Below are 24,675 nucleotides of genomic sequence, written 5' to 3'. Positions count from 1 at the left end.
AAAACCACTAAGCTCAACATTCAATGTAAAATGTATATGCAAAACAGAAACAGACTCACAGATAGAGAAAATAAACTTGTGGTTACCAAAGGGGAGAAGGAAGTGGGAAGGGATAAATTAGGGGTTTGGGATGAACAGATAGAAACTACTATGTGTAAAACAGATAAGAAACAAGGATATACTGTAGAGCACAGGGAATTATACCCATTATCTTCTAACAACCTATAATGGAGTATAATAGGCAAAAATACTGAATCACTATGCTGTACATCTGAAACTAACATAATATTGTAAATCAACTTACACTTCAACTAAAAAAAAACTCTCACCTTAAAAAAAAAAATTGTGTAAGAAGTAAAAGAAAAACAGAAACTCCTAAAGAAAATAAAAGGAAAGGTCTATTTCTGGTAATTCAGCAGGTTATTTAGGCTATTTGGGCCAATCCTCTTGCTGAAAACAAAATGTCAGCCAAAAAAAAAAAACAAAAACAAAAAACACCATCTTCTTAAAAGGACCAAAGAGCGTCAGGTTGTCAGGTTGCTAGGTTGTAAGGTATTACCATGCTGGTATTATTTCCTGGGTCATATTATGAAAATCAACAATAGTTGAACCATTTGAAAATAAATTGCTTGACATCATGACACCTGACCCTGCATCTTCTGAGGACTGGAACATTCTCCTATGTAACCACAATACCATTATAACAGCTAAGACAATTAACAGTACTTTCTAATATTATGTTATATTATGTAATATCAAATCCTGGCAAATATCTAAGAAAACTCAGGAATCCAGAGAGGAAAGCAGATCACTAAAGCAGCCCTGAGAATATTAGCTGTTGCAGACTAACTTGCACTTTGTGAGGAGAACTGAGGTGGGAGTCTAATACCCTCTCCACATTAACCTGGGACCCCACAGGGCCCAGAGAAAGGGTGAATAAAGTATAACATCTCTCCCTCATTCACAGAGGACTATAGAGAAAATGGCCTTGGCACTGAGCTGGGTTGTGTTCCTTATGGGAATTTCTAGGCAAGGCTGTCCCCAAAAGTCATGAATTCAGGATATAGCACTGTCAATAAGTATGCTTTTGAAAAGATTTTCTATTGAATTTAATACCCAGTGAAGTCTTCAGATTTGTGTATGAATTTATAGCAGACAGGGGCTACAAGAAAATATTAAATGACACTTTTTGGTAAACAATGCAATCCAGAAAGATATTCTATAAGAAAAATGACCCAGTTTGTTTTCAACAAATAGATGGCACAGAAAATCAGAGTGGGAGAAAGGGAACTGTTTAAAATTATGAAAGACATTATATATTAAGCACATATAAACCAAAGTGTAAGGCTTTCTTAGATTCGACTTAGAACAAAATCAGGGAAATTTGAACAAGGACTGGGTATTAGAGGGTATCAAGGATTTATTGCTTAACTTATTAGGTACCATAATTATATTACGGATTTTTAAAAAGTTATTTGTTAGAGATACATGCCAAAGTATTTATGAGTAAAAAGATATGATATCCGGCATTTTGCTCTAAAACACTGAAAAAATATTAGGAGGGGGATAGGTAAATTGTTTATTTGCAAACTGGCCTCTGTACACAGAGGGCAAGGAGAGACTAAAGAAAGAGGCAGACCACTCCAGATTGGCAGGCAGCAGGTTGAATAAACAAGAGAATATACAAGGCTTCTCTTGGGTGGCCTCTAGGAAAACTCTTTCTTACTTGATAAAAGGAATGGCTGATATTGGTTGCCCCCTTTCTTTCTTCTTTGAATTTGGATATAATTTTAGGAGTTCTTGCAACTATGGGGACAATGCCCTGAATCAATGACAGCAACTATCTACTCCAACACTTCTTTAGAGTAACAACAACAAAAGCCCTATATTTAATTAAGCCACTGTTCGTTGGATTATTCTGTTACTTGCAGAAGAAGGAATTCCTAACTTACACATCACTGCAAAATGCTGATATTTCCTATCTCATTCTATGAGGACTAAATATATAAAATGTCTAATACTTGCCAAGGCAAGTGTCCCTCTTTCATGTCCCTCTGTCCATCATATTTCCAAGATCAATTTAGATACCTTTGGGAATAAATTATAGTTCAATTATAGTTTTAGAAAACTAAAGCAGAGGTCAAAACCATATACAATATTCTAATTAGAAAGGTTGTCAGTTTTCTCCAAGGTTAGGATAACATTTTCTATGTTGTTCTGTAGTCTTATTTGTGGTTCCTAATATTTTTGTTGACATCTTTGGTCAGAAGAGTTTACTGCTCCAGCAGCTTTCTGGAAGAGTCCACAAACGCACTAAGCCTATTTTAATTATTTCTCTTTAGGGTCATTAAATGGTATTTGCCTGTATCAGACACTCCCCTGCCACTTTTCTGTAAGCTCACATAGCCTTTATGCCACTTACCTTTGGTAGTTTAGCTGCTGCCTAAAAGCAGGGCTAGGTGTTCAGAAACATAAAAGCTGGCGGCAGCAGCGGACAGGTGTGATGGGACAGAGTACTGAGCAGGGCTCCTTCCCCTAAAATAACCCTATTTCAGGATCACTCCTTGACCTGACTGTTGAAAGCTTTTTAACCTTAAAACGTCTCTATAAAAGTGCAAATGTGACTGGGAGGCTTCAAAGTTTATTGGCTAAGGTTGAGTTAGGAGGTAACACTTCGGTGGATAGTAAAAAACAAACAGTAGTGAGGGTGTCAAAGTGGGAACGAGACCTGCCTGACTGCCTGTGCAGGAGGACCGACTTTAGAAGGGAAGAAAGGGCACTGAAAAAGAAGGGCGGCACCTAAGCAATCTGCCTGTATCATATTTTCCCTTTGGGACCCGAACTATCCAGGGAAGTATTTTTGAAATAAAGTATTGGAGTTCAACGAATTATTTGTATGGTTTGTGGATCTCCCTCCCAGATAATTTATAGAGGGTGCTCAAGCTTATCTCTAGGGAGCCAGAGTTTGACTCCTCAATAATGATGGATTTCCTACTTCTTTTCCAGGTTACTAAACCAACTTCTGAGCAAATTACCAGTCGCATTGTAATTCAACTTTGAAAAGGATTTTGTGGAGAGTATTTCCAAAGGTTTAAGAAAATCTTAACTGAATTGTTTTTTCTTGTTTCCCCTTAAACCCGCTCCTCACTTTCTTTGAAGAACATGGTGCTTCAGTGACACCCACACTTGACGCAGACACTCAGGACTGCTGATTTTACATCACAGTTTTTTAAAAGCCAAATTTGAAAACACAGCTGGCGATTATGGGGAGGGGGGCCTCAAACTATCCAGAACCTTCTCAGAACCATCGAAAAGCGCCGCACAAAGAAATAAGCCACGTTCTGTGCACCCATTACATGCAAGGCATTGCACTCCCTCGCCACTCGTTATTTTACAAGGTGACCCGTCAGACCAGGGAGAAGGAGACGCGACAGGGGCAAGGTTGGCGGCTCACGGTAAACAGCAGGCGGAGCGCGGCGGGGCTGAGCGCGGAGACCGGGTTTCCCCGCGCCCGGCCTGAGCGGCCAGGTGGAAGCGCGCGCGCTGCGCGGTCACAGCGGTCCTCTTGCCGGGCCAATCGGGAGGCGAGTGGGAGCGGGCTCGGCCGGCCGGGGCGGGGCCGGTTCTGGCTTCACGGGGTTGGCCCCTGTGCGCCGGGCGGGCTGGGGCCCCGGAGCCTGCGCCTCCTGCTTTCCCGCCCGCCATGGAGCGGCGGACGCTGCCTCCCGGCGGCGCGGCGGCGGTGGACGAGTACCTGGAGTACCGGAGGTGAGGTGGCGGCTCCGCGGCGCCAGGAGGCCCTGGGCGGGCCCGGTCCCCGTCGCGGGAGGAGCGCTGCAGGCGCGGGCGGGGGCCCTGCGCTGGCTCGCCGGGGCTCCCGGGATCCGTTCCGGGCTGGTGCGGGAGGCTTACATTGATTGCAGGTTTCCTCTTTCTGTGATTAAATATTGGGATGACACGCAGTTCTGTTCTAAGTCTCTTACGGGGCAATTTAAAAGGTCTCCCGCTCCGAACCCTTTGAGGAAGGATTATTAACTCGAGGTTTATGCCGAGGTCCAGTTGTGTTTCTAAACTGCCAGCGTAGATCACACATTGAGTACTCGCGGCCTATAAAAGCAGACATCAAGTTTGCAAGTCAATTTAGTAATAGGGTAAGCGTGAACTTCCGAACGTGCTCCCATCCCCAAGGTGCTGGTTTTCAGAGAAAGACCCTGGTGTACGGTCGGTCGTTCTGGAGAAACTCTTCTCCGGAAACTGGAAGTGCAGCCGCGCCTAGTGCTTCAGGGAGAGACTCACTGCCTGGGGCCCTGACAAAGGTTGATGCACCTGCGGCGATGTGTCCTTTTTTTTTCCCAGTCTCCCCTGAAAGGTTTTTGTCAGTTGGGAAACTGGGTGAGTGGGAATTACTGGAGAGGGATAGGCAGAAGGATGCGCAGTTGAGGTGTGTGTGTGTGTGTGTGTGTGTGTGTGTGTGTGTGTGTGTGTGTGTGTGTGTGTGTGTGTGTGTGTGTGTGTGTGTGTGTGTGTGTGTGTGTGTGTGTGTGTAGGTAAGAGGATCACAGCCTCACCTGGGAAACAGGAACAGCCTGAAACCCGAGCTGGCTCTGCCTAAAGATGGTCGCCCCAGATCACTTGGGCGAAAGGGTTCCTTGCTGACTGCACTTCCCTCTGACTGTGTAGGTGGCAAACTTTTCGGTAACACCTAGAAATGTCTAGTAATTCTGAGCCAGAAAAAGTGAGGGTGAGAAGCTTGATGGGTCAGGCCTCATTCCCTGGTTCAGGTATCGCCAGGAGTCCTGTGCCCAGGACAACTTACACCCGGCCCTCACCTAGGGCAGAGCCGGCTCCTTTAGGCTTCAAGTCTCCAGGGCTTTTCCCCGGAAGCAAGTTGCTGGGCCCAGTTGACTGATAACTTAGATATTTAGATGTTTAGGTATGTGGAATGTGGGCCTCCAGTTGTAGTCTCTTGCCTGGTCAGGAAACTGTTAGGACCTGGGGGGAAATTATTTTTCAAGTATAAACTACCTGGAATAATTCTCTGTAAAAGTTAGAGCCTTGCTGCTCAGAGTGTAGTAGTCATGGACCAGATGTGTAGGCATCTCTGGGGAGCTTCACCAGATCCGCTTCAGGCATTTTCATCTGAGTCTGCATTTGAACTAAACCTGTTGGGGATTCTGTACATAAGGTTTTAGCTACACTGGTTTAGAACTTAAACTCAAATGATCTCTTCCTTTAAAGATCTGCACTGATCTTAAGGTCTTTTTAGTACCTGTTGCTGTACTTCATGGTAGCTATAATAAAACGAAGTGACCCAAAACTTATTTTAGAATTCAAGGCCCTGTATTTTTATCTTTTTACTATTGTGTAACTAAATTACTTAAGTAAGGAAGAAGGTTGTAATGGTTTCATAGCCTCCAAATTGGTTTTATTTATCTACCTCAGCTGAAGACTTGAAAATATGGAAAAGGGTATGGATTGCACCAAAACTTAAGTAGCATTCTGCAAACAACACTTTTCATGACCTTTAAAGGGGGCATTTCCAAGGAGAAATTTCTTCAGTTTTGAACAAATGATTTTAATTGTGCTTCTTTTTCCTCTAGGGAGGTCATTTCTTAATTTCCTAAGAAATTAAGACAGTGTTGGCTTATTTTTTCCCATAAAATTTTGAGGTCTTACTTTTGGAGTTAAACAGTGACACACCTGATTACTCAGTGCATATGTTGGGTTTGAGCTGGTGCAGATCCAAGGGTGTTTGTGGGTCTCATCTTAGTTTAAAGTCCTGGCCAGGGTTTGGAGTCAGGTGTGGACATTATTCATATTGTCTTCAGCATGGATGTTTTTTGTAATATTTTTTTTATGGAGGCGGGGGGAACTGTTTTTAAAGGAGGAAAATATTAGAATTTTTAGCAGTTTAGGCTCCAGCTTTTGATGTGAAAAATGAGCACGTTTGCTTCAGAATCAAAGGAGAAATTGAGATGAATATGTGGTAATTCTCCAGTGGTAAAACAGGATCACTGAAGTCAGATGTTATGAATTCATTGACTTCCTTATTCATAATCCTCTTTTATATGAGAAGCAAAAACTTTATTACTATTGTGTGTAATTTTGCTATTAACATGAGCCTAATGTAAAAAAACAAAGCCAAAGCAGCCTTTCCTTTGACTATACAAATATAGTTTAATTTTAGAGTTTATTATTTTTAACCTGGGAAATAAATACATGAGGCTTTAGAAAAGTATTTTTTGTTGTAGAATTGTTGGTGAGGATGATGGAGGGAAACTTTTTACTCCTGAAGAATATGAAGAATACAAAAGAAAAGTCCTACCTATGCGTTTACAGAACAGATTATTTGTGAGCTGGCGATCACCCACTGGAATGGATTGTAAACTTGTGGGTCCAGAGACACTGTGTTTTTGTACACATAGGTAAGATATTTTACTGCTAAGTTTTCTGGTGATTAGGGAATATAAAACTGTAGCAGAGCATATCTTCTTTCTATAAATAACATAATTGGTGATAATTGGGTAACACTTGAAAACAGGCCTTTATATAATATGCCAGAAATTATCTAAGACTTTTGGGGGCTATATTTTAAAAATTTCTGTTTATCCTATTAGAACTCATTCTGGAGTCTATCACCTTAAGCATCTTTTCGCTTACCATTGGTAAGAAAAATATTGGTGTCCCTGTGGATTTGCCAGGGGCCTTTCAGTTAGGCTGGGGTGCAGAGTCTGCCCTCCCGCCACTGGACAGAGTAGTAGAGGATAGGTCATCAGACTGCAGAACTGATTTTATTTTTATTTTTTATCTTTTTCTCTCCAAAAGAGTTTATTTGTTTTAATCTTTCATTATGAATATTTCAAACACACTCAATATTAGAGAGTATGGTATAATTAACCCACATAGTGGGGGTTACAGCTTCAGCACACATAAGTTATGCAGAGCTGATTTTAGAGTTGTTTGAGTTGGCTCACACTGAACAGGTTATCAATCTGCAAATAGAAGAATTTCTCCTCACATTTAATAATCTCCCTTTACACTTTTAAGAAGTGTGTTGTATGAATACCTTTCTCTTTTATTTATACACACACACACACACACACACACACACACACACCCATGGAAGATTGGTTCCAGGACCTACTGTGGACACCAAAATCTGGCGATGCTCAAGTCGCATAGCTGGGCCCTTCTATCTGCGGATGTGGATTCAACCAACCTCAGATCATAAACGTGGTAGGAACACAATACGTGGTTGGTTTAATACCCAGGTGCAGAACCCATGGATACTGAGGGCCTACTGTATATTTATTGAGGAAAAAAAAAAAACGCACATTTTAAACCCGTATTGCTCAGGGGTCAGCTGTGGGAGTGTGTGTGTGTGTGTGTGTGTGTGTGTGTGAGAGAGAGAGAGAGTGTGTGTGTGTGTGTGAGAGAGAGAGAGAGTGTGTGTATGTGTACAAGATGGGGGCTGTGTGTGTGTGTGTGTGTGTGTATACACCTTTCTTTAAACAAAAATACAAGCACAGAGCTTTTTATTACAAGTGGTCCTTTTCTGAGAAAAACACATGGAGGAAAGGAAATACATGAGGCTCCAACCATTGTTGTGTGTTTCCTATACCTAAGGTTTGCATTTGGCTGTGTTTGTCGTGTTCTACTTTAAATTTTATGACTGTCACAGGTCATAGTTGTACAGCTCAAAAGGACAAAGCCGCTTCATGGAAGAATTACAGAAACTATTATGTGGTTTTAGGTAACAACTTCAACTTTCTGTTCCAAAGGAACCATGGGAGAGCTGCCCTGTTCTGATAGTTTCTGGGGTTCTTTCCTGAGGTGCTCTTTGTGTAGTTGCTGTTTACAGACCTGCAATTTGCCAGAGCTTGTTAGGCAGTTGCTAGGATGAGTAATGTTGTGTATAGATTGACTTGAAACTTATTTAGCAACCCCAACTAAAAACACTGTGGAGGAATGGAGGATGAGGGTTATGTTGACATCTTTCAGAATTGGAGAGGACTTTGGTAAATTTGTTAGTTTCATCATTTATCCTCGTAAAAATTTAGAGCCAGTGTCATGTCTATGTGTAATTGTACAGCGTGGAATTAACCTGGAAAACTGACCCAACCCCACTTGGATGGAAAAGTTTTTAGTACCAGTCACTCAGTGAGATCTCTGTCCAAATGAATTTTCCCCTGTTATAAAAGTGAAACATTGGTTATTTAGGGAAAATGAGTATATAGAAACATAGAAAGAAGATTCACCACCTAAAGCCAGCTGCTGTTAGTATGTTTTACTATATTCATATTATTTTTTTTTACATAGTTCATTTAGTTGTTAATTATATGTACGTATAAATATTGAACCAGTTTTTCATGACAGAATCACGGAAATGTTTTCACATGGTTCGTAGTAATTGCAAACAAGATTTTTAACACCTACTTGATATGCCAGCTAGTCCAGTGGTGTTCACTGTGTTTTCTCCAGAGCTATAACAGAGTCTCAGAGGCGTACCAGGTGGAAGGGCAGGTTAGGGAAAGGACAGACTCCGATTCTGCCTCTTCTTCTTGCTTTAAACAATTCTGCTTTTATTTTTTATATATTATGGTTCTATAAAAAATTTTATTTGAAGACAAGGTTTCACTGTTAAAGAGTTTGAAGACTGTTTTCTAGTAATATGCTTATCCATTCCCTTATTAGTATGCGATATATACATAGCTATTGTAAGTACTGTTGCTAATACTATTCTTAGGCACAAAGCTCTTTATATTCATGGAATAATTTTCATAGGGTATATTTTTCAAAAATGAACCATCTGGGTTAAGGGATAGATTTTTTTATGTTTCTTGAAACCCTGTTAAATGGGATTGGTTCTTTTGTAACACTCTCGACAGCATTGAGAAATATGTACAGTTAAAAAAACTTTGGCTCTCTTTGCTAAGTGAAAAATAGTATCTCGTTATTTTAACTTCTATTACCTAGGATAATATTGAGAATAATAAATTTAATATTATTTTACTGATCACCTAATGAGAAGGAAGTCAGTGGCCTGAGAAAATTACATACAGCATTTTAACAAAAGCTTTTAAAGGTGTTGATAATTAATTTTGAAGTTTAAAGTTAAAAATTAAATTATATTAAAATAAATTACATTAATATATGTTTATTAAACTTATTTCAATTTTAAATAGCAAACCTGTGAAAATAAATTTAAATAATGCACTTTGATAAAAAAATTTTCATAAAGAACTTTTTTCATACTCTTGGTTTGTGCTTCAGTATTAAAGAATCTGGTAAATATTTTAAGAGAAATGTATGCTATTTCTTTGTATATTGCTGTGAAAATTCTTCTTAAGTAATTAAAAATAAAAATCTACGTGGGTGAAGATTTTTATCTGACCAAAGCAACATAGCTGACAAATACTGCATGCAGGGGAGTGTATTTTCACCTAACAAGAGCAATGAAACAAAAATAAAAATGAAAAAGAATCATTTTGCATTTAACAGAATAGCGGTTGTAATTTCTGGCAGTACCTGCATTGTGCTTTTATTTCTTCTCTTTTGTGTTTTTAGGTATAAGCAACATAAAACTGACTTTGAAACGATTCCTGAGCAGCGTCCCATCAGTCTGCCTTGTCAAGTGATGGGCTGCCAGTGCAGGGCTTACCTCTACGTGCCTCTGAACGGCACGCAGCCCGTTCGCTGCAGGTGCAAGCACTTTGCGGATCAGCACAGCGCCGCGCCTGGGTTTATGTGCAATACCTGTGAGTTAGGTTATGATAAACACACAAAGAGAATGCTTTTATCACCTGATGGAATCTTTAATGTGTCTCTGTGCCAGTTTCATTCAGCTACAACGACATTAAACAACTAGGACAAATCTGATGGATAGCTACTCTAAAATTTTATTTTTGTGGAAAAACTCGGTTATTTATGTGCTGTTCCGTCATCGACCTTAATCTCTAATCTCATGTAATTTGAATAAATTAAGTAATAGTAATAATCTCATGTAATTCAAAGAAGTTAAATAATAGTAATAGATATTAAAGAATCACTAGACGTGATCTGATTCAAATTTTTGAATCGTGGACATTTTACCAACTGAATTCTATTTACAGAATAATAATCCTTAAAAAGGATTTTATAAATCTAAAAATTTTTTTAATTTGCTGTCAGATTATTATGTTATTGCCTAAAGCATAGGTTGATGGGAAAAGCAAAATGTAACGTGATGATTTTAACACGTTATAGGCAACAGCGCCATTACCTCAATACCTATACCGAAATCCCAGCCACCTTCCCATATGCCCTTTCTCTTGATCATCCTTTTAAAACCTTTGAAATAAGTAAGATATTAATCCAGTATTTTTCTTCAGGAGATAGTTTTTCGAGTTGTTTTTGTAGTATCTTGAATTCAAATCTTATGATGAAATGTTATAAAACATTTTTAATGACAGCGGCAAAAATAAATATGTCACTGACTTAAGTATGGAAGTATTTGAATAAAACTTATTATGTGCCTTGGTTCCCATACACATTTGTCAGAAATGTGAGTGTGTAAAGATTTTGTTAATGGTGTATTCTGGACTCCATTTCAGTGTGGCTTGTTTTTTTTTACAAACAGTAATTTTATTAAAATATAATTCACATACTATATAATTCATCCATTTCGAGGGTACAATCTAATGGTGGACACAGAGCTGTGCACCCATCACCACAATAAATTTTAGAATATTTTCATCACCCCAAAAAGAAATTCCATTTCCATTAGTAGTCATTCCTTATTCCTTCCTCCCCTCAGCTCTAGACAACCAATAATCTACTTTTTGTCTCTGTGGATTTGCCTATTCTAGACATTTCATATAAGTAGAATCATAGAGTACGTGGTCTTTTCTGACTAGCATCTTTCACTTAGCATAATGTTTTCATGATTCATCCATGTTGCAACATGCATCAGTACTTCTTTCTTTTTTATTGTTAAACAATATTCCATTGCATCCTTTCTATGTCTTTGGGTTGGCCTTGCAAAATGGCTTTTATGGGGAATTGACCCATACATACACTTCCACATTATTTCTTCACCACTGGGCAATTCCCATCATACCTGCTTTTAACTAAGTATTTGAGGAGGGGCCTGTATTTCCTGGCTCTCCAATGTTTAGCCCAGTTTCCTTTAGTCCTCGTTGGTTTTTACAGGTTTTTTTTGAATCGTGGGTAGGGGCCAGAGCACAGGGTATGAACAGTCCAGATTCAGGTGATTTTGGCCAAACTAAGTGGTTTATTGGACATACAACTCATTACCTACATTTAAAAACTAACTCCTTTTACTTTTTGATTCAGGTTCTAAGTGTTCAGGATTCCATAGTTGCTTCACTTGTGCTTGTGGTCAGCCTGCATATGCCCATGACACGGTAGTGGAAACTAAGCAAGAAAGACTGGCTCAGGGAAAACCAGTGGGACGGGATGTTCCTTATGCAGCAATGGGAGGATTAATTGGCTTCAGCTCGCTGGCAGAAGGCTACATGCGATTAGATGACAGTGGAATTGGTAAGTGATGATCTATGAACTGTGAGCTTGTCATATTATTGCTTTTAATGTGTGTAACAATAGTGAAGCCTTATATTTGTTTTTACTTTAAGTTCTTCATGTTATTTTGAAAAAATATTCTCTCATTTGATTTTTATTTTTCAGAAAAGATTTTATTGTCTTTATCCAATGTATGGTTATTACAGTAAAATTAGAAAACTTAGGGGAAAATATCACTCCTCCCCCAGAACTTGTACCCAAATCCCAATTCACAACCCCATTGTTTGTAATAGTGAAATAATATTTGTTTTATTTGATATGATACAGTTTACCTGTTACCCTACTGAATATGATTTTCACCATATAACCATCTCATTTTGGAAACATAGGCATTGTCCATGTGTGTATATGTACATGCATGTGTGTACATATTGTCACATCTGAAGTAATGTATGATCACATGCATGCATGTCTACATGTATGTGCACAAATATATCCACTAAAGCTTAAAGTAATATACAGAAAAGTTTAATTGGATATATCTCAAATGATGGAAGATAGCTGGATCCTTCTGGGGAAAAGAACTATGATTCCTATCTACTTTAAATACTTCTATATGTGGGGTTTTCTTTTTTTATAAAAAGCATGTATTACCTTTATTTTTATTACAAAAATTACATAACCATAAATGAATATTTTCTTGTTATAAAAGATTCAAAGTCCCCCTTGAACACTTGTCTTAACTCCAGATTCTTTCCTAAAGGGTGATTTGCTGCCGTCAATTGATTTGTAGTTTTCTTTTTAATGTACATTTTTATAGTTTACTTTTTTTTTAACTTAGAAAAATTTTAAAGGCCTATTATATCAGAACACACAAATCTACTTATTTTTTTAACTGCTTCATGGTATTTCACACTATAGATATATATCAGTTTATCTAAACCATTTCCTTGTTCATGGCATTTAGCTTGTTTCCATTTTATTTTTTTTTGCCTTTACAAACAGTCCTGACCCCCAAATCCTTGAACTTGCTTCCTTGTGTACTATGTGAATTTGACTCTAAGGTAGATGGAGAGAGGTAGAATTGTTGGGTTGAAGTGTCTGCACGTGTGAAATTTTAATACATTCTGTTGAATTGCCCTCCAAAAATGCTGTACTTGTTTATACTTCCTCTAGTGATGTTTTAGCTTACCTATTTCCAAGCATGTATCCTGATCATTGATGTCATTAAACTTAGTTTTTTTTGCCAGTCTGAGGTGGGAAAGTGTCATCATTGTTTCAGTTTAGTTGATTTCCCTGGTTATTAGTAAGATGAGAGTCTTCTTATATTTAGTGGCCATTTTACTTTCTGTGAGTTGTCTCTTCATATACTTTGCTTATTTTTATGTTTTTATATTTTCTCATTGATTTATAAGAAGTGTTCTTATATATTCTGTATACTAATCCTTTGTATTTATTTTGCAGATATTTTCTTCCAATGTGTCATTTGTCTTTTGGGTTTTTTACTTCTTGTTGTTGTTTTACAGTTTTTAAATGTTGGAGGCAGGCCTTCCCTACTCTAATTTCATAAATATATTCCCCTTCATTTTACTTTAATGCTTAATTTTTTTGCTTTATGTTTAGCTTTCTCATGTATCTGGAATTTATTTTTTGTGAAAGTGTGACGTGTGTATAACTTCAGTTTTTGTCCAAATTGATGGCAAGTTATCCAAACACCATTTTTCTCAAATAATTTGAAAATTTACCTTTACCGTATTCTAGCATACTTTCTATTTTATGCCATTGGCCTGATTGCACATTTTGTGCCACTATTTCATATTTTAATTATTGTTCTTCATAGTGTGTTTTGATAGTTGGTATGGTAAATTCTTCCTGTTTGTGTTCGTTTTTCAAGATTGCCTGGATATTATTTGTGCAGTTTCTCTTCTATTTTATAACTAGCTTGTTAAATTCCATAAATAAATCCCATAAATAAATTCCATAAATTCAATTTTTATGGATACATGATTGTATTAGCTCATGCAACAGTTACAGAAAACCCAATTATCAGTGGCAAACAAAAAATGATGGTAGTGATGTTGTTGATGATAATTATGGCTTTGTTCCACAGGGCTTATTCCAGCCTCTTTACATCTATTACTTCATTTAATCCTCACAACAACTCTGAGTTAGGTGCTATTATTAATCCTTTTTACAGATGAGGAAACTCAGCACAGAGTAGTAAAACATCTTGTTCTATGTTATTCAGCTTTTAAGTGGTAGTATTGGGTTCAACCCAAAAATTGTTCTGGGTTCATTAGTCAGCCTCATTATTGTCTATTTCTGTGTGATTACCATATTGTTTTCATTACTACAGCTTTATAATAAATTAATATGTATGAATTCATTTTGTTACCTTGGAATTTTCCTGACCTATTCTTTCCCTTTAATTCTTTCAGAACTTTGACATTATTTTTAAAAAACATTCTATTATTACAAAACATTCTATTATGTTAGTTGAATATGTAGATTAATGTAGGAAGAATTGCTCTGTTAAAATATTGAGTCTCTTAATTTCTTTGTCTTCTTCTGTGTAGCTTAGTGGAATTCTGACATTATCTTCATAGAAGTCCTATGCAGTTCTTAAATTTATTTCTAGATATTTCATCTTTTTTATAGCTATCATACACAGATTTTTCCCCTTCCTTTATATTTTCTAGCTGATTATTGTTTGTTTATGAAAAAGGAAATGTATGCTGCTTTTGTTACCAGTCATTATTACTTAATCTTAGATTTTAAATGTAAATCTTTAGTTGATTTTGCATATGCAGTTGACCCTTGAACAACAGGGCTTTGACCTGCAAGGGTCCATTTATACATGGATTTTTTTTTCAGTGGCAAACACTATGGTACTACTTAATCTGCAGTTGGTTGATTCTGCAGTTGTGGAACTGTGGATACGGAAGGCTAACTGTAAAGTTATATGCGGATTTTGACTGCGTGAAGGGTTGGCACCCTTAACCCCTGCATAGTTCAAAGGTCAACTGAAATGATATTTTTGCCTATTCCTTCCCAATATTTATGACTCTTCTTACTCGTGACTAATCAAAATGACTGGCACTTTCTGAACAATGCCAAGTAATAGTGGTAGTAACTGGCATCTTTGCCTTTTTGTGACTTCCAGTATTTTATCACTTAAGTATCTTTATAATATAAAGAAAGAAAAACTCTTCCTTCTGGCCCTTGAGTGAAGGTGGGATGAAGAAGGGTGAGAACAAAGAGAGGAAATGTAAGATGTTTTTGTCTTGGTTTTAGATGTAGGGGAGCCTGGAGCAGAGGGACATCTGCTGTATTAGCCATGTAGAGTCTTAAACAAAGATGACCTCTTGCTGGAATTTGGTTCTTTTGTGATACTGAAGGAGCCCGTGTAATTCCCAGCTCCTAGGGGGTGCTTGGAAGGCAGCTGAGCTGTGAGGCAGCAAGCCTGCTATGGCATCTGTCATAGCAACAGGCAAAGGTGACTGCAGAGCAGAGCTAGATGTGGGTCCCCCGAGTTCCCAGGGATTCGGTAGAAAAAGTGGCAGGAAGATGAGGTGTCTGTACTTCTAGTGCGAGTATGTGAGGCTGCCAGACCCTACCAAGCTGAGAGACTAAATTGCAACTCACTTACGCCAGCTTTTAGCATTTGAGATCAGTAGTGCACATGGCAACTGGAAGACAGAAGGACCTGGCCAATCTGAGCCCCCTTCTTTGATCTTCCCACAGATCACAAGAGGGAGGAGCTGGGGAAGGAGGGGGACAGGAATCTGAAAGGCTGAGCAATTGTCCCACACTGTTCACGTTATAGGAAAGGACTAACTTTAAAAACCAAATAAGACTAAAAGTTTATTTCCTCTCCTCTACCCGTGGGTGGGGATAGGCATGTGGGGGAGGGGTGGTCTGTGATTTCTGCAGCTTCCTTCCTTTTGGTCCAAAAGTGAAGGTAGAGTCGGTCTTTGTAGTTTGTGGTTTAGGGTTGTGGATGTTTCCTCATTTCATTGAAGAAGTTTTCTTTACTTTTTCATGTTTTGTTTTTAGATGCTTTCCCAATGAGGAATAGAGGAAAGAGACACTTATTCTGCCTTCTTCAACTAGAGGTTTTTAAATTCTGAATGTCTTGCTTTTGATAATGTTTTATGACTATGTTAAGGTCTTCTACTTCTTTTCTGACATACAATTACATTTGTGCATAATATTTTTTTTCTGTGAGAAAGGTCTCTGAGAAATGCAGAAGTACTTTTATCCATTTGCCTTTATATGGCAAAAATTTATATAAACAAAAATTTTCTTTCTATGGAAAGGATTTTTCTGATGATTCTTCTGGGGTTCTAGTTTATTTCATATTTGAAATAACTTCTTTGTATCCTAACGAATAAAGGTTTAATTTTCATTCTTCATATATTTTGTTCTCAGGTGCACCTTTGGTTGAATTTTTAGACTCTTCAGTTACGGCCATGGACCACCCATTTCTAAAATCATTTCAAGCATCATCTAGCTCTTCTCCAGAAACACTAACAGATGGTAATGAAATTAAATTGAGAAATATTTTTGGATGTAGTAAATAAGAATTTAGGTTGATACATTTTTCATATTACTTTCTTTTTTTCCAGTATTACCACAATTTGGTTATCATTTTACTTTTATATTGGCCAGGCACTGAGAAAAAGCAAGAATCTTCATTTTTAATTGGGAAAAATTGCTAAATCTGGGACTTATGAAGATTCTGATAATACAGTAATTTGGAGTTTTAAAACCTTATTCTGGTACATGGTATTGCTTTGATGTCTGAATAAGAGAGCCCTCTAGTGGACTAATTGCCTTGATCCTTTAGGCTCTTCCAGATAAGATGTAATCCAGTGATTATAGATTAGTAAGGTTTTATCATCTATGAATTACACATAAAAATGAATAGAGTTCATTTTTAAGCAGTTTAAGTATTCTGTTTCCTTTATTGAAAAGAATAAAAACAATGAAGATGGAATTTGTATGATTTATGAGGTATTTAATATTTTAAAATATTTAAAAGTGGGAATTTTCTTTGATTTATTTGTGTTTTCACACAACCTTTTCATGGACCCTGACGTTTTCCACAAGGAATTTTAAGGCTGCTTACAAAACAACGCACAATGAAGTAATTATAAAATGTAGATAGAAGTAAGAAATCAAAACCAAAAGAATACAACTGTTTCACCTTTTTTTTTTTTTCAGTGAGATATAGTCATTTACAATATTATATTAATTTCAGGTATACAACATAGTGATTCAGAATTGGTATAGATTATACTCTTTAAAATTATTATAAAACATTGGCTGTATTTCCTATGCTGTACAATATATCCTGGCAGTTTGTTTATTTTATATGTGGTAGTTTGCATCTCTTAATCCCCTACCCAACTTCCCTCTCCCCACTGGTGACCACCGGTTTGTCCTCTATATCTGTGAGTTGTGTCAACTTTCAAGGTTGTTGTAACTACTACATTAAGCTACAATTGTGACTGAGTTGTAGTGGCAGCCAAGATACAAAAGAAGGTGAGATCAGTTAAATACTTTTCCTTATTGGGAAGGAGGAAACATGGATTCCTTGGTGCACATGAAAGCTGTACTGATGCTGGATTTTTAAAATGTTTATGTAGTGGCCCTCAATGATGTAGTAACTCATGTTCCTTAAAAACTTTTTTTTCAGCAAATGTAGGCTCTGGTTGGTCATTTCTGATACTTACCTTTGATAAAAATGGTAATAGTCCATTTTACCAGATAAATGGTAACATACCATTAAAATGTAGCAGCTCAGTGAAGGTGATTCTGCAAGAAGCTTAGCTCAAATGGTCCAGCGTGATCCAGGGAAAGACCCAGAATTTACAGATGAATGGAGAGAGAGCATATATTCTAAGCAATTTTTCTTGTTTTCCTCAATAAGGTTTGTGTTAGGTAGTTGTTGACAGAGTATGGTCATGCTCTGTGGTGCTTACCGGGAGTTGTGTGATTTTTGTGTTGCTGGTTGAGGATGAATTCATTAGCTTTACAAGTGAGAACAGGTGTTCAGGTTGATATTCTGTTTTGAATGTGAAAGGACCCAATCAAGACATTCACCTGAAATGAAGGTGAACTTTTCCATGGAACTAGCTGCTTGCCGTGGCTTCTCTTGTTGTGGAGCACGGGCTCTAGACACGCGGGCTTCAGTAGTTGCAGCTCTCAGGCTGCAGAGCACAGGCTTAGTAGTTGTGGCACACGGGCTTAGTTGCTCCACAGCATGTGGGATCTCCCTGGAACAGGGAGCGAACCCATGTCTCCTGCATTGGCAGGCGGATTCTTAACCACTGCACTATAGGGAAGTCCCGAAAATCCTCTTATAAGTTTATAGTCGGCCCTCTGTATCCACAGTTCCTCCACATCTGGGGATTCAACCAACCCAGAATCAGGAGTACTGTAGTAGGTACTTATTGAAAAAAATCTCAGTATCAGTGGATCCACACAGTTCAAACCCATGTTGTTTAAGGGTCAACTGTACTTAGATTTTTTTTTTTCCTTAGTAGGTACAAGTAGTCAAGTTTCTTCCTTAAGGAAATCTGAAGAGGACGATATGGCTTTCTTTGAAAGACGATACCAGGAAAGGGTAAGTCTGTAGGGAAATCTGCTTAAGCATTTAATCATTTACTTATAACAAAGACACTGTAGAACAATTATATATGGATTGTGGATCATTGTTAAAAATAATTTATGAAGTCTTTACTTATAGTTAGTGTTAGGCCTTGAGGCTTATTTAGAACAATTCAGAGAGAAACAGGACTAATGAATATGATATATAGTATACTGGTTAATTTATGGAGGTTGTAAAGATTGACTAAATATATACATAAAATTGTCAATAATAAACATCAACCGTGAGCAGATTTGTAAATTATATGTATGTCGAATTTTTAATGTATAGTATTTCTTCTCTTAGTGGCTTCTAGATATAAGCAGACTCAAGTTAGAATTACCCAGTAGCCTTTAAGAAGCAGAACACTAAACATAAACATATTTTAACAATTTCCAGGGCTCCACAGCTACAGTGTTGATGTGTTCCCCTGCTTTCAGTAATGATCATTTTCATCAGTTCACCACCACACCATAAACTCCTTGGGCATAACTATGGTATATTTTATTATCTGAATTTTCCTCAGAACGAAGTACAGTGCTTTATACATAATATATTTTCAATAAATATTTATGGAAAATTGAAGAGATAAATATTGATATTTGCTTTCACACATATCATCTACTTACACATGTGATGTGTTTCATGTCAGTGTTCACATCTGAAAGTTTTGTTTTGTTTTTTTTTTTATTGCCAGGTGAGAGGATGCTGGCTTGAGGAGGCATGGGGATTGTATCCAGCCATATGGTACATTCCCCAAAGTGCTTTCCTTATGATTATTTTATAGTTACTTTGTGGGAGTTCATTATCTCTCTGACTAGGTAGTAAGTGCCATGAAAGTAAAGACACTCATCACTTTTTGTTGTATTCTCTATAGCTCTTAAACAAGAGCTTGTTGACTAACTGAAGGTGTGGAAAAAGGAGACCATTAAATAAATTCACCATCCAGGAGCAGAGGAAGTGAATAAGGGGCAGAGAGATTAGCATGTCTTTCCTAATGAAGAATATTGAAGTAAAGGGGGAAGAGTCCTGGATGTGACTTAAGGCAGAGCTAGAATAGGACTTTCTACAGTGATTTGGGTATGATTTAAGGCAGAACTAGAAAACTGAGCTGTCTGCATGATAAATATTGTCTGTGCTATAGCCATTCATTATATGTAGCTATATATGTCTAAAATTAAATACAGTAAAATTTATTTCCTCAGTCACACTAGCCACATCTCAGGGGCTCAGTAGTCATATGTGGTTAGTGGCTACCTTATTGGGCAGTGCAGAAAGTTCTTTTGGAAAGCTCTGATCTAAGAGAAAGAGGTGGTGGTAGACTCTCAGGGGGAAGGATAAAGTGGTTAGAGGGAGCAAGGAAGAGGCTATTTTTTACAGCATCATCAAGGATAGAATTTTAATCAAATCAATCTGTGTTCTTGGAACACACATTCACAGCTGAACTTTAGTTTTTCCTCGTAGGCTTATGAGGGACAGGGTAGTAGAACTCCTTCCTGCCCTCCTCCAAGAGCTTGGGTAGTGTTAACTGCCTTGAAAACATGCTAATGGTATTTACTTGTGGCAAGGTAAGGGGGGTGGTTCTTATCTGTAAATATTTTAGGAGATATACCTGGCCCATCCAGACTGCTTATTATAAATAGACCTAGAATTTACAGATTTATGGGATGTAGTTTATAACTCTCCAGCCTGTGTGATTTATGGATTTATGAGCTACAGCTTATAAACTCTCCAGCCTATGTGATGAATGGAGTATAAAAACTAAGAAACTCAAACCTAAACAACTTACTCTGAGCTGACATGTACCGTACACATTGTTAGTACATCTTTTACTCCAAAAAACTAAGACAAGCACCATTGAGGGAAAAAGGATGAGTCAGAAGCTGAATCTGATGGGTTCAGGGCCCCTTTACAAAGCAGTGCTACATCTGAATCTAGTTTTGCTAGTATCCTTTGCTAATCATGCGGGGAAGAATCTAAGATTAGTGTGAGATGGTTTTGATAATTAAAGCCTTTGTGGTCACATAGTTTACTATTTTTACATATTATTGAGGAGTTGCTTCTTAGCTTCTTTTAAATATCAGGTCAAATTATATTCTTCAGATGTGGATGACCTTTAGTCTCTTTTCCCCAAGAAAGGACAATTTTATTAAGGAAACAATTATTAAAGGCCAGCTAGGTACAAGGCACTGTGTTAATGCCAGGAAATTAAAAAAAAAAAAGCAGGAGCAAGAAGAGGTACTTTTGCTGTTCGGACACTATATTAGGTGGATATATTTGCTAAGTAGTATTTGAAATGAGGAAACACTGCTTTGGCTTTTGTTTGTTTGTTTAGCATTTTTGATCTTTTTTGATGTTACTACAAATCTAATACCTGGCCCTAAATTAGAGGGGTAACTGGACTCGCATTTACTGAGTACTTATTAAGTACCTAGATCTTTTATATATATGATCTTATTTACACCTTTAGAACAACCTTATTACATAGTACCTATTACTATGACCTTTTCCACAAACGACAAAACTGTTGGTTAAATAACTTGCTTCAGATGGTTGATAAATAGTAGAGGTAGGATTCAGGTACTCTTCTGTCTGACTCCATGGCCTATAATCTTTGCCTTAGAACAGTATCCTTTGGGGGGTCCTTCAGATGGCCTGTTAACTGGTACAGTGTACAAGAGTGATGCGAGTGTATGATTTTTTTTAATTAATTAATTTTTAAAGAACTTTTATTGAGATATAATTGACATACAATAAACTGCATATATTCAAAGTGTACAATTGGATTTTTTTTATTAGTATTATGTATATGGCAATCCCAATCTCCCAATTCATCCCACCCTAACCCCCCCTCCCAATCTCCCAATCAACTCAAAGAGGAGAGAGAGAGGGAAAAAAATGGGGAAGAGATAGGGGTGGGATTCATTCAGTTTTACTATTGGGAAGTTATTATTTGCAATTTGATGAGCTTTGGTAGACTGGTTTTAGCAGGTCCCTTCTGGGTTTGGTATTATTCCTGTCACATTAGAAAGTAAGAGGCCCTTCCTCCACCCACCATAGCCCATATTTTCTCTCCACCCCTGGGAATTGTGAGTGTGAGTGGCAGCGTGAGGAAGGTGGGGTTTGTGTTCTCCGGAGTCTTTTTTTTTTTTTTCCTGTAGAAAGGGTTTATATGTTTCTAAAAGGTTAGAAGGCTTCTGCTTAGGGTATGCAAGCTTCTTCTTTGCTTCAGTTGCAATGGAGAAGGACAACCTTTAGGAAAGTAACTGTTGAAATGTAGAAATCAGAATTACAGGAAACTATCCTTTAAGCAGTGTCTGTTCCAGAGATAATACAACTGGATTAGATGTATCCTGTAACCCTGTAGGGAATATGCATAGTCTGGATGTAAGGTTAGGCATTTAAGCTTTGCTTTTTTTTTCCCCTAAACTTTAGTGGCAGTTAAAATTAGTCGTTTTTCCAAAGCAATATTCATTATATGTTATTTTTGTTAAAATGCTTTGGTAAAGTTTAAATCAAACCATACTTGATTATAGTTTTAACTAAAAAATTTTATCATTCTTTGACCATGTGTGAGACACACACGCACACAGACACACAGATGGAGATAGATAGAGCCCTTGACAAGACCGCTTTCTGTAGGGTTCTTGGTTTTGTGCTCATTCTGTGAGTCTTGTGTTCAGTCAGCACCCCTCAGATCTCTCCCATGTGCTGGGCTGTGGGTGTGTGTGTGTGCGTATGTGTGTGTATAAGTGAGATTCTGCCTCTTCTCCCTTCCTCTGGCCCACTCTCTCTCTGTTTCAAGGCATTGCTGAAGTCTGCCCTGGCTCTGAGAGAAGAGAGGAAAAAAAGGAGGGAGATGAGTTGGGAGCTTGCATACCCCAAGAAACCATATTTTTAAAATGCAGTTAGGTCCCTTCAATAATCAGATTGTGGCTTCAGTATTTAACAGCTTAATAACTGATAAATAACTGTGTAAAATGGCTGTGATAAATAAGATATGAACCCAAATGAGGTATGTGCAACCTTTTTTTCTTTAGCATGTTTTACAAACATGTATTATTGATATGTTTATATCAGTAAATATTTTAAATTTTCAGATAAAAATGGAAAAGGCTGCTAAGCAGAAAGGAAAAGCACTATTGCCATCAACTACGAAACCTTCATGAAGACTACTGGGGAAATTAAAACCAGCATCCAAATGTGTCTTTTGTGTGTTAATTATTTAAATATAATAATAGTTTATTTTTCCTCAAATTATTTACTTCTTTTTCTGTGTAAAAATGTCTTTTTGAATATTTCCTCAATTTATTTAAATAAGTGAAAATACCTTATGTTACTTTTGTCAAAATTCATGATTTATTACTTTATATAAACTTTTTTATCTCTCCTAACAAATGAAGTTATTTGCATGTTAGTCAAAACCTTAAAGTACAGTAAATATTTTTAGTTTATAATAATTTAATTTTTTCAGGCTATTTAAAAAATTAAAGATGCTATTGAGGGTTTTGAACAATTATTTCATTCAAAAATAAATTAAAATCCTTAATTTTTTTATTTTTCAAACTTTGTAATGTTGATTTATGTTTTAAAATAAACTGTATTTTAAAATTATATAATCATTTTCTAGAAGTATCTAACGATTTTTAAGTTGTTAACTCTGCATTGTTTACAACTATATTGATGCCTCCTGTGTGCCACTTCAAATTCTCTTGGTCCACCTCTAACTCCATTTGATGGCAGTTTGTCTTGGGACCATGCCATTACTCTCTTGCTGTCTTCTCTAAAGATCCTCTGCCACTGGCTCAGGATGCCCACTGGAACCCCTCTGCAGCATACATGTGTAAAATATATGGGTGGGTTAATGACCTTGGGAGCAAACTTGACTAATGGGAGGTGGGAGCCAATAGATAAATAGTCCCCCTTCCTTCTGCTGGGAAGACAGTTATGAGATACCTTTCATAAGCTTTCTCAGAAAATACTGTAGGATTGAGCACTAGTCACGCATAGCAATGGTCAACCTCATAATATATCCTTACGTTACCTTTCTCTTTTTCCCTTTTCCACTCTCTGACCCTTCCCTCTGATTCCCTCAGATCACTTTCCAAATATACTTACCTGCATTTGAACATCTGTCTTAGGCTTTGCTTTTGAGTGAGGGGTAAACACAGGCTATGATGGGTATCAGGAATGGCCTTAGAGAGCAAACCCTCAGGATGGGATTCTGTGACTGCAATATTCATTGGATGGATGACAATAAAGACCCCATAGCTGGTGATAAGTGGGGTAGTGATAACTGCTGGCATGTAGATGCTTCACAGTTACTGTAGTTGATTTGCGTGAATAGCAGGTAGAAAGTGAAGTGTTAGGTTATATAGTAGCAGTGACATTACCGTGGAATGAGACTCATGGAAATTATAAAGATGGAGGTGTTGTTTAGCTATTGTTAACTGCTGTGGAATCCTTGAAAAAAGAAAATGGCGTAGGTTCATGTTAGCTACTTTTAAGGCATGCTGTGAAAACCAGATTGCCTCAATAGCACTTTTTAAGGAAAATCTCATCTCATGTGGATGTTGGCTGTCTGTGCTGACATTCCAGCTCACATTTGACAGTAAAGGTGGCAGGCTGCAAAGGAAACTGAAGGCACAGCCTTGATCATTTCCTCCACCAAAGTTAGCATGCCTACAGGAAAGACTGGAACCGTGAAACACGCAATGGGGACATTTGTGTTGGTGAGCCTGAGAAATCTTGAACCTTCAGGTCTTCTTGAAACTTTGAGCTGGCTGAAGCAGTCTTCTCCACATTGCTAGAGGAGAGCAGCCTGCACTTGCCTGGAAATCCTGCAAAGACTATTTGAGGCACTTGCATTGCAAGATAATACTTGTTCTCCTCAAGACCCATTCCTGCTACATCTCATTAACTCTAAACTAATAACTAGATTCAGATCTCAGAATACTCTTAGAGCAGATATACAGTCCTTCCCATAGGAGGATAGGTTACAGTCTGAATGAACTGCAGGTTCTGGACTAAATGTATTGGAACCTGGGAACCTGGGAAACATGTCTGGGAGTAGATATTGAGGGTCTTGGATCTGGGGGTGGATTATAAGGCTTGACAGGAGAAAGTGACATGGTAGCACTTACTCATGACTCAGGCTTTAATGTCCTGGGCAAGGGTATCTGGAGTTGGTCCTAACACATTGCTAGGATGGCATATGGAAGATATGGTAGAAATGTCAGAAGTTATTTGGCACAGTAGTGAAGAAGGGATCAGAAAGCTCAGGGAAATAGCAATGTTAGAATGGATTTGTTTGAAACTGGAGAAACTACCACTTGATTATTTTCTTTGGGAAAACTGAGATGAAGCTCCTAAGGCAATAAAAAATGTAATGGTGAAGAATATACTGGCAACTTTGAGAAGCCTGGCAGTGGCTAACCTCTACAGGCTAGAATTGATGGTAGAAGATGCTGCCATGATACTGGGCTCCTTTATATCAGTGT

The 24,675-nt window shown here is 37.7% G+C and overlaps 1 protein-coding gene across 3 annotated transcripts; it reads left to right on the top strand.

Moving 5' to 3' along the window:
- Positions 1-3,640: 3,640 nt before the first annotated feature.
- On the top strand, positions 3,641-22,680 carry FAM221A (family with sequence similarity 221 member A). Of its 3 annotated transcripts, none has more exons than XR_009053028.1 (7): positions 3,641-3,768; positions 6,252-6,425; positions 9,568-9,758; positions 11,335-11,541; positions 15,577-15,635; positions 15,952-16,059; positions 18,069-18,151. XR_009053028.1 is itself a non-coding variant. In XM_057730239.1 (7 exons), exons 1-7 carry the CDS (start codon positions 3,704-3,706, stop codon positions 22,342-22,344), a joined length of 897 nt encoding a protein of 298 aa, XP_057586222.1. In that variant the 5' UTR covers positions 3,641-3,703; the 3' UTR covers positions 22,345-22,680. The 3 variants fall into 3 exon arrangements, 2 of the variants coding, with proteins under 2 accessions (XP_057586222.1, XP_057586223.1); XM_057730239.1 differs by lacking the exon at positions 15,577-15,635 and adding an exon at positions 22,276-22,680; XM_057730240.1 differs by lacking the exons at positions 15,577-15,635; positions 15,952-16,059; positions 18,069-18,151 and adding an exon at positions 14,395-14,532.
- Positions 22,681-24,675: the final 1,995 nt, after the last annotated feature.

This window comes from Hippopotamus amphibius, chromosome 4 (assembly GCF_030028045.1).
Source record: "Hippopotamus amphibius kiboko isolate mHipAmp2 chromosome 4, mHipAmp2.hap2, whole genome shotgun sequence".
Taxonomy (NCBI): Eukaryota; Metazoa; Chordata; class Mammalia; order Artiodactyla; family Hippopotamidae; genus Hippopotamus; species Hippopotamus amphibius.
Note: the sequence above shows the minus strand (reverse complement) of the source record. Positions and strands in the feature narration are given on the sequence as shown.

Coding starts and splice junctions, on each gene's coding strand:
- FAM221A (XM_057730239.1), top strand. CDS start 3,704: ATGGAGCGGCGGACGCTGCCTCCCGGCGGCGCGGCGGCGGTGGACGAG. Junction 3,769..6,251: donor GAGTACCTGGAGTACCGGAG/GTGAGGTGGCGG, acceptor TTTTTGTTGTAG/AATTGTTGGTGAGGATGATG. Junction 11,542..15,951: donor ATTAGATGACAGTGGAATTG/GTAAGTGATGAT, acceptor TTTTGTTCTCAG/GTGCACCTTTGGTTGAATTT.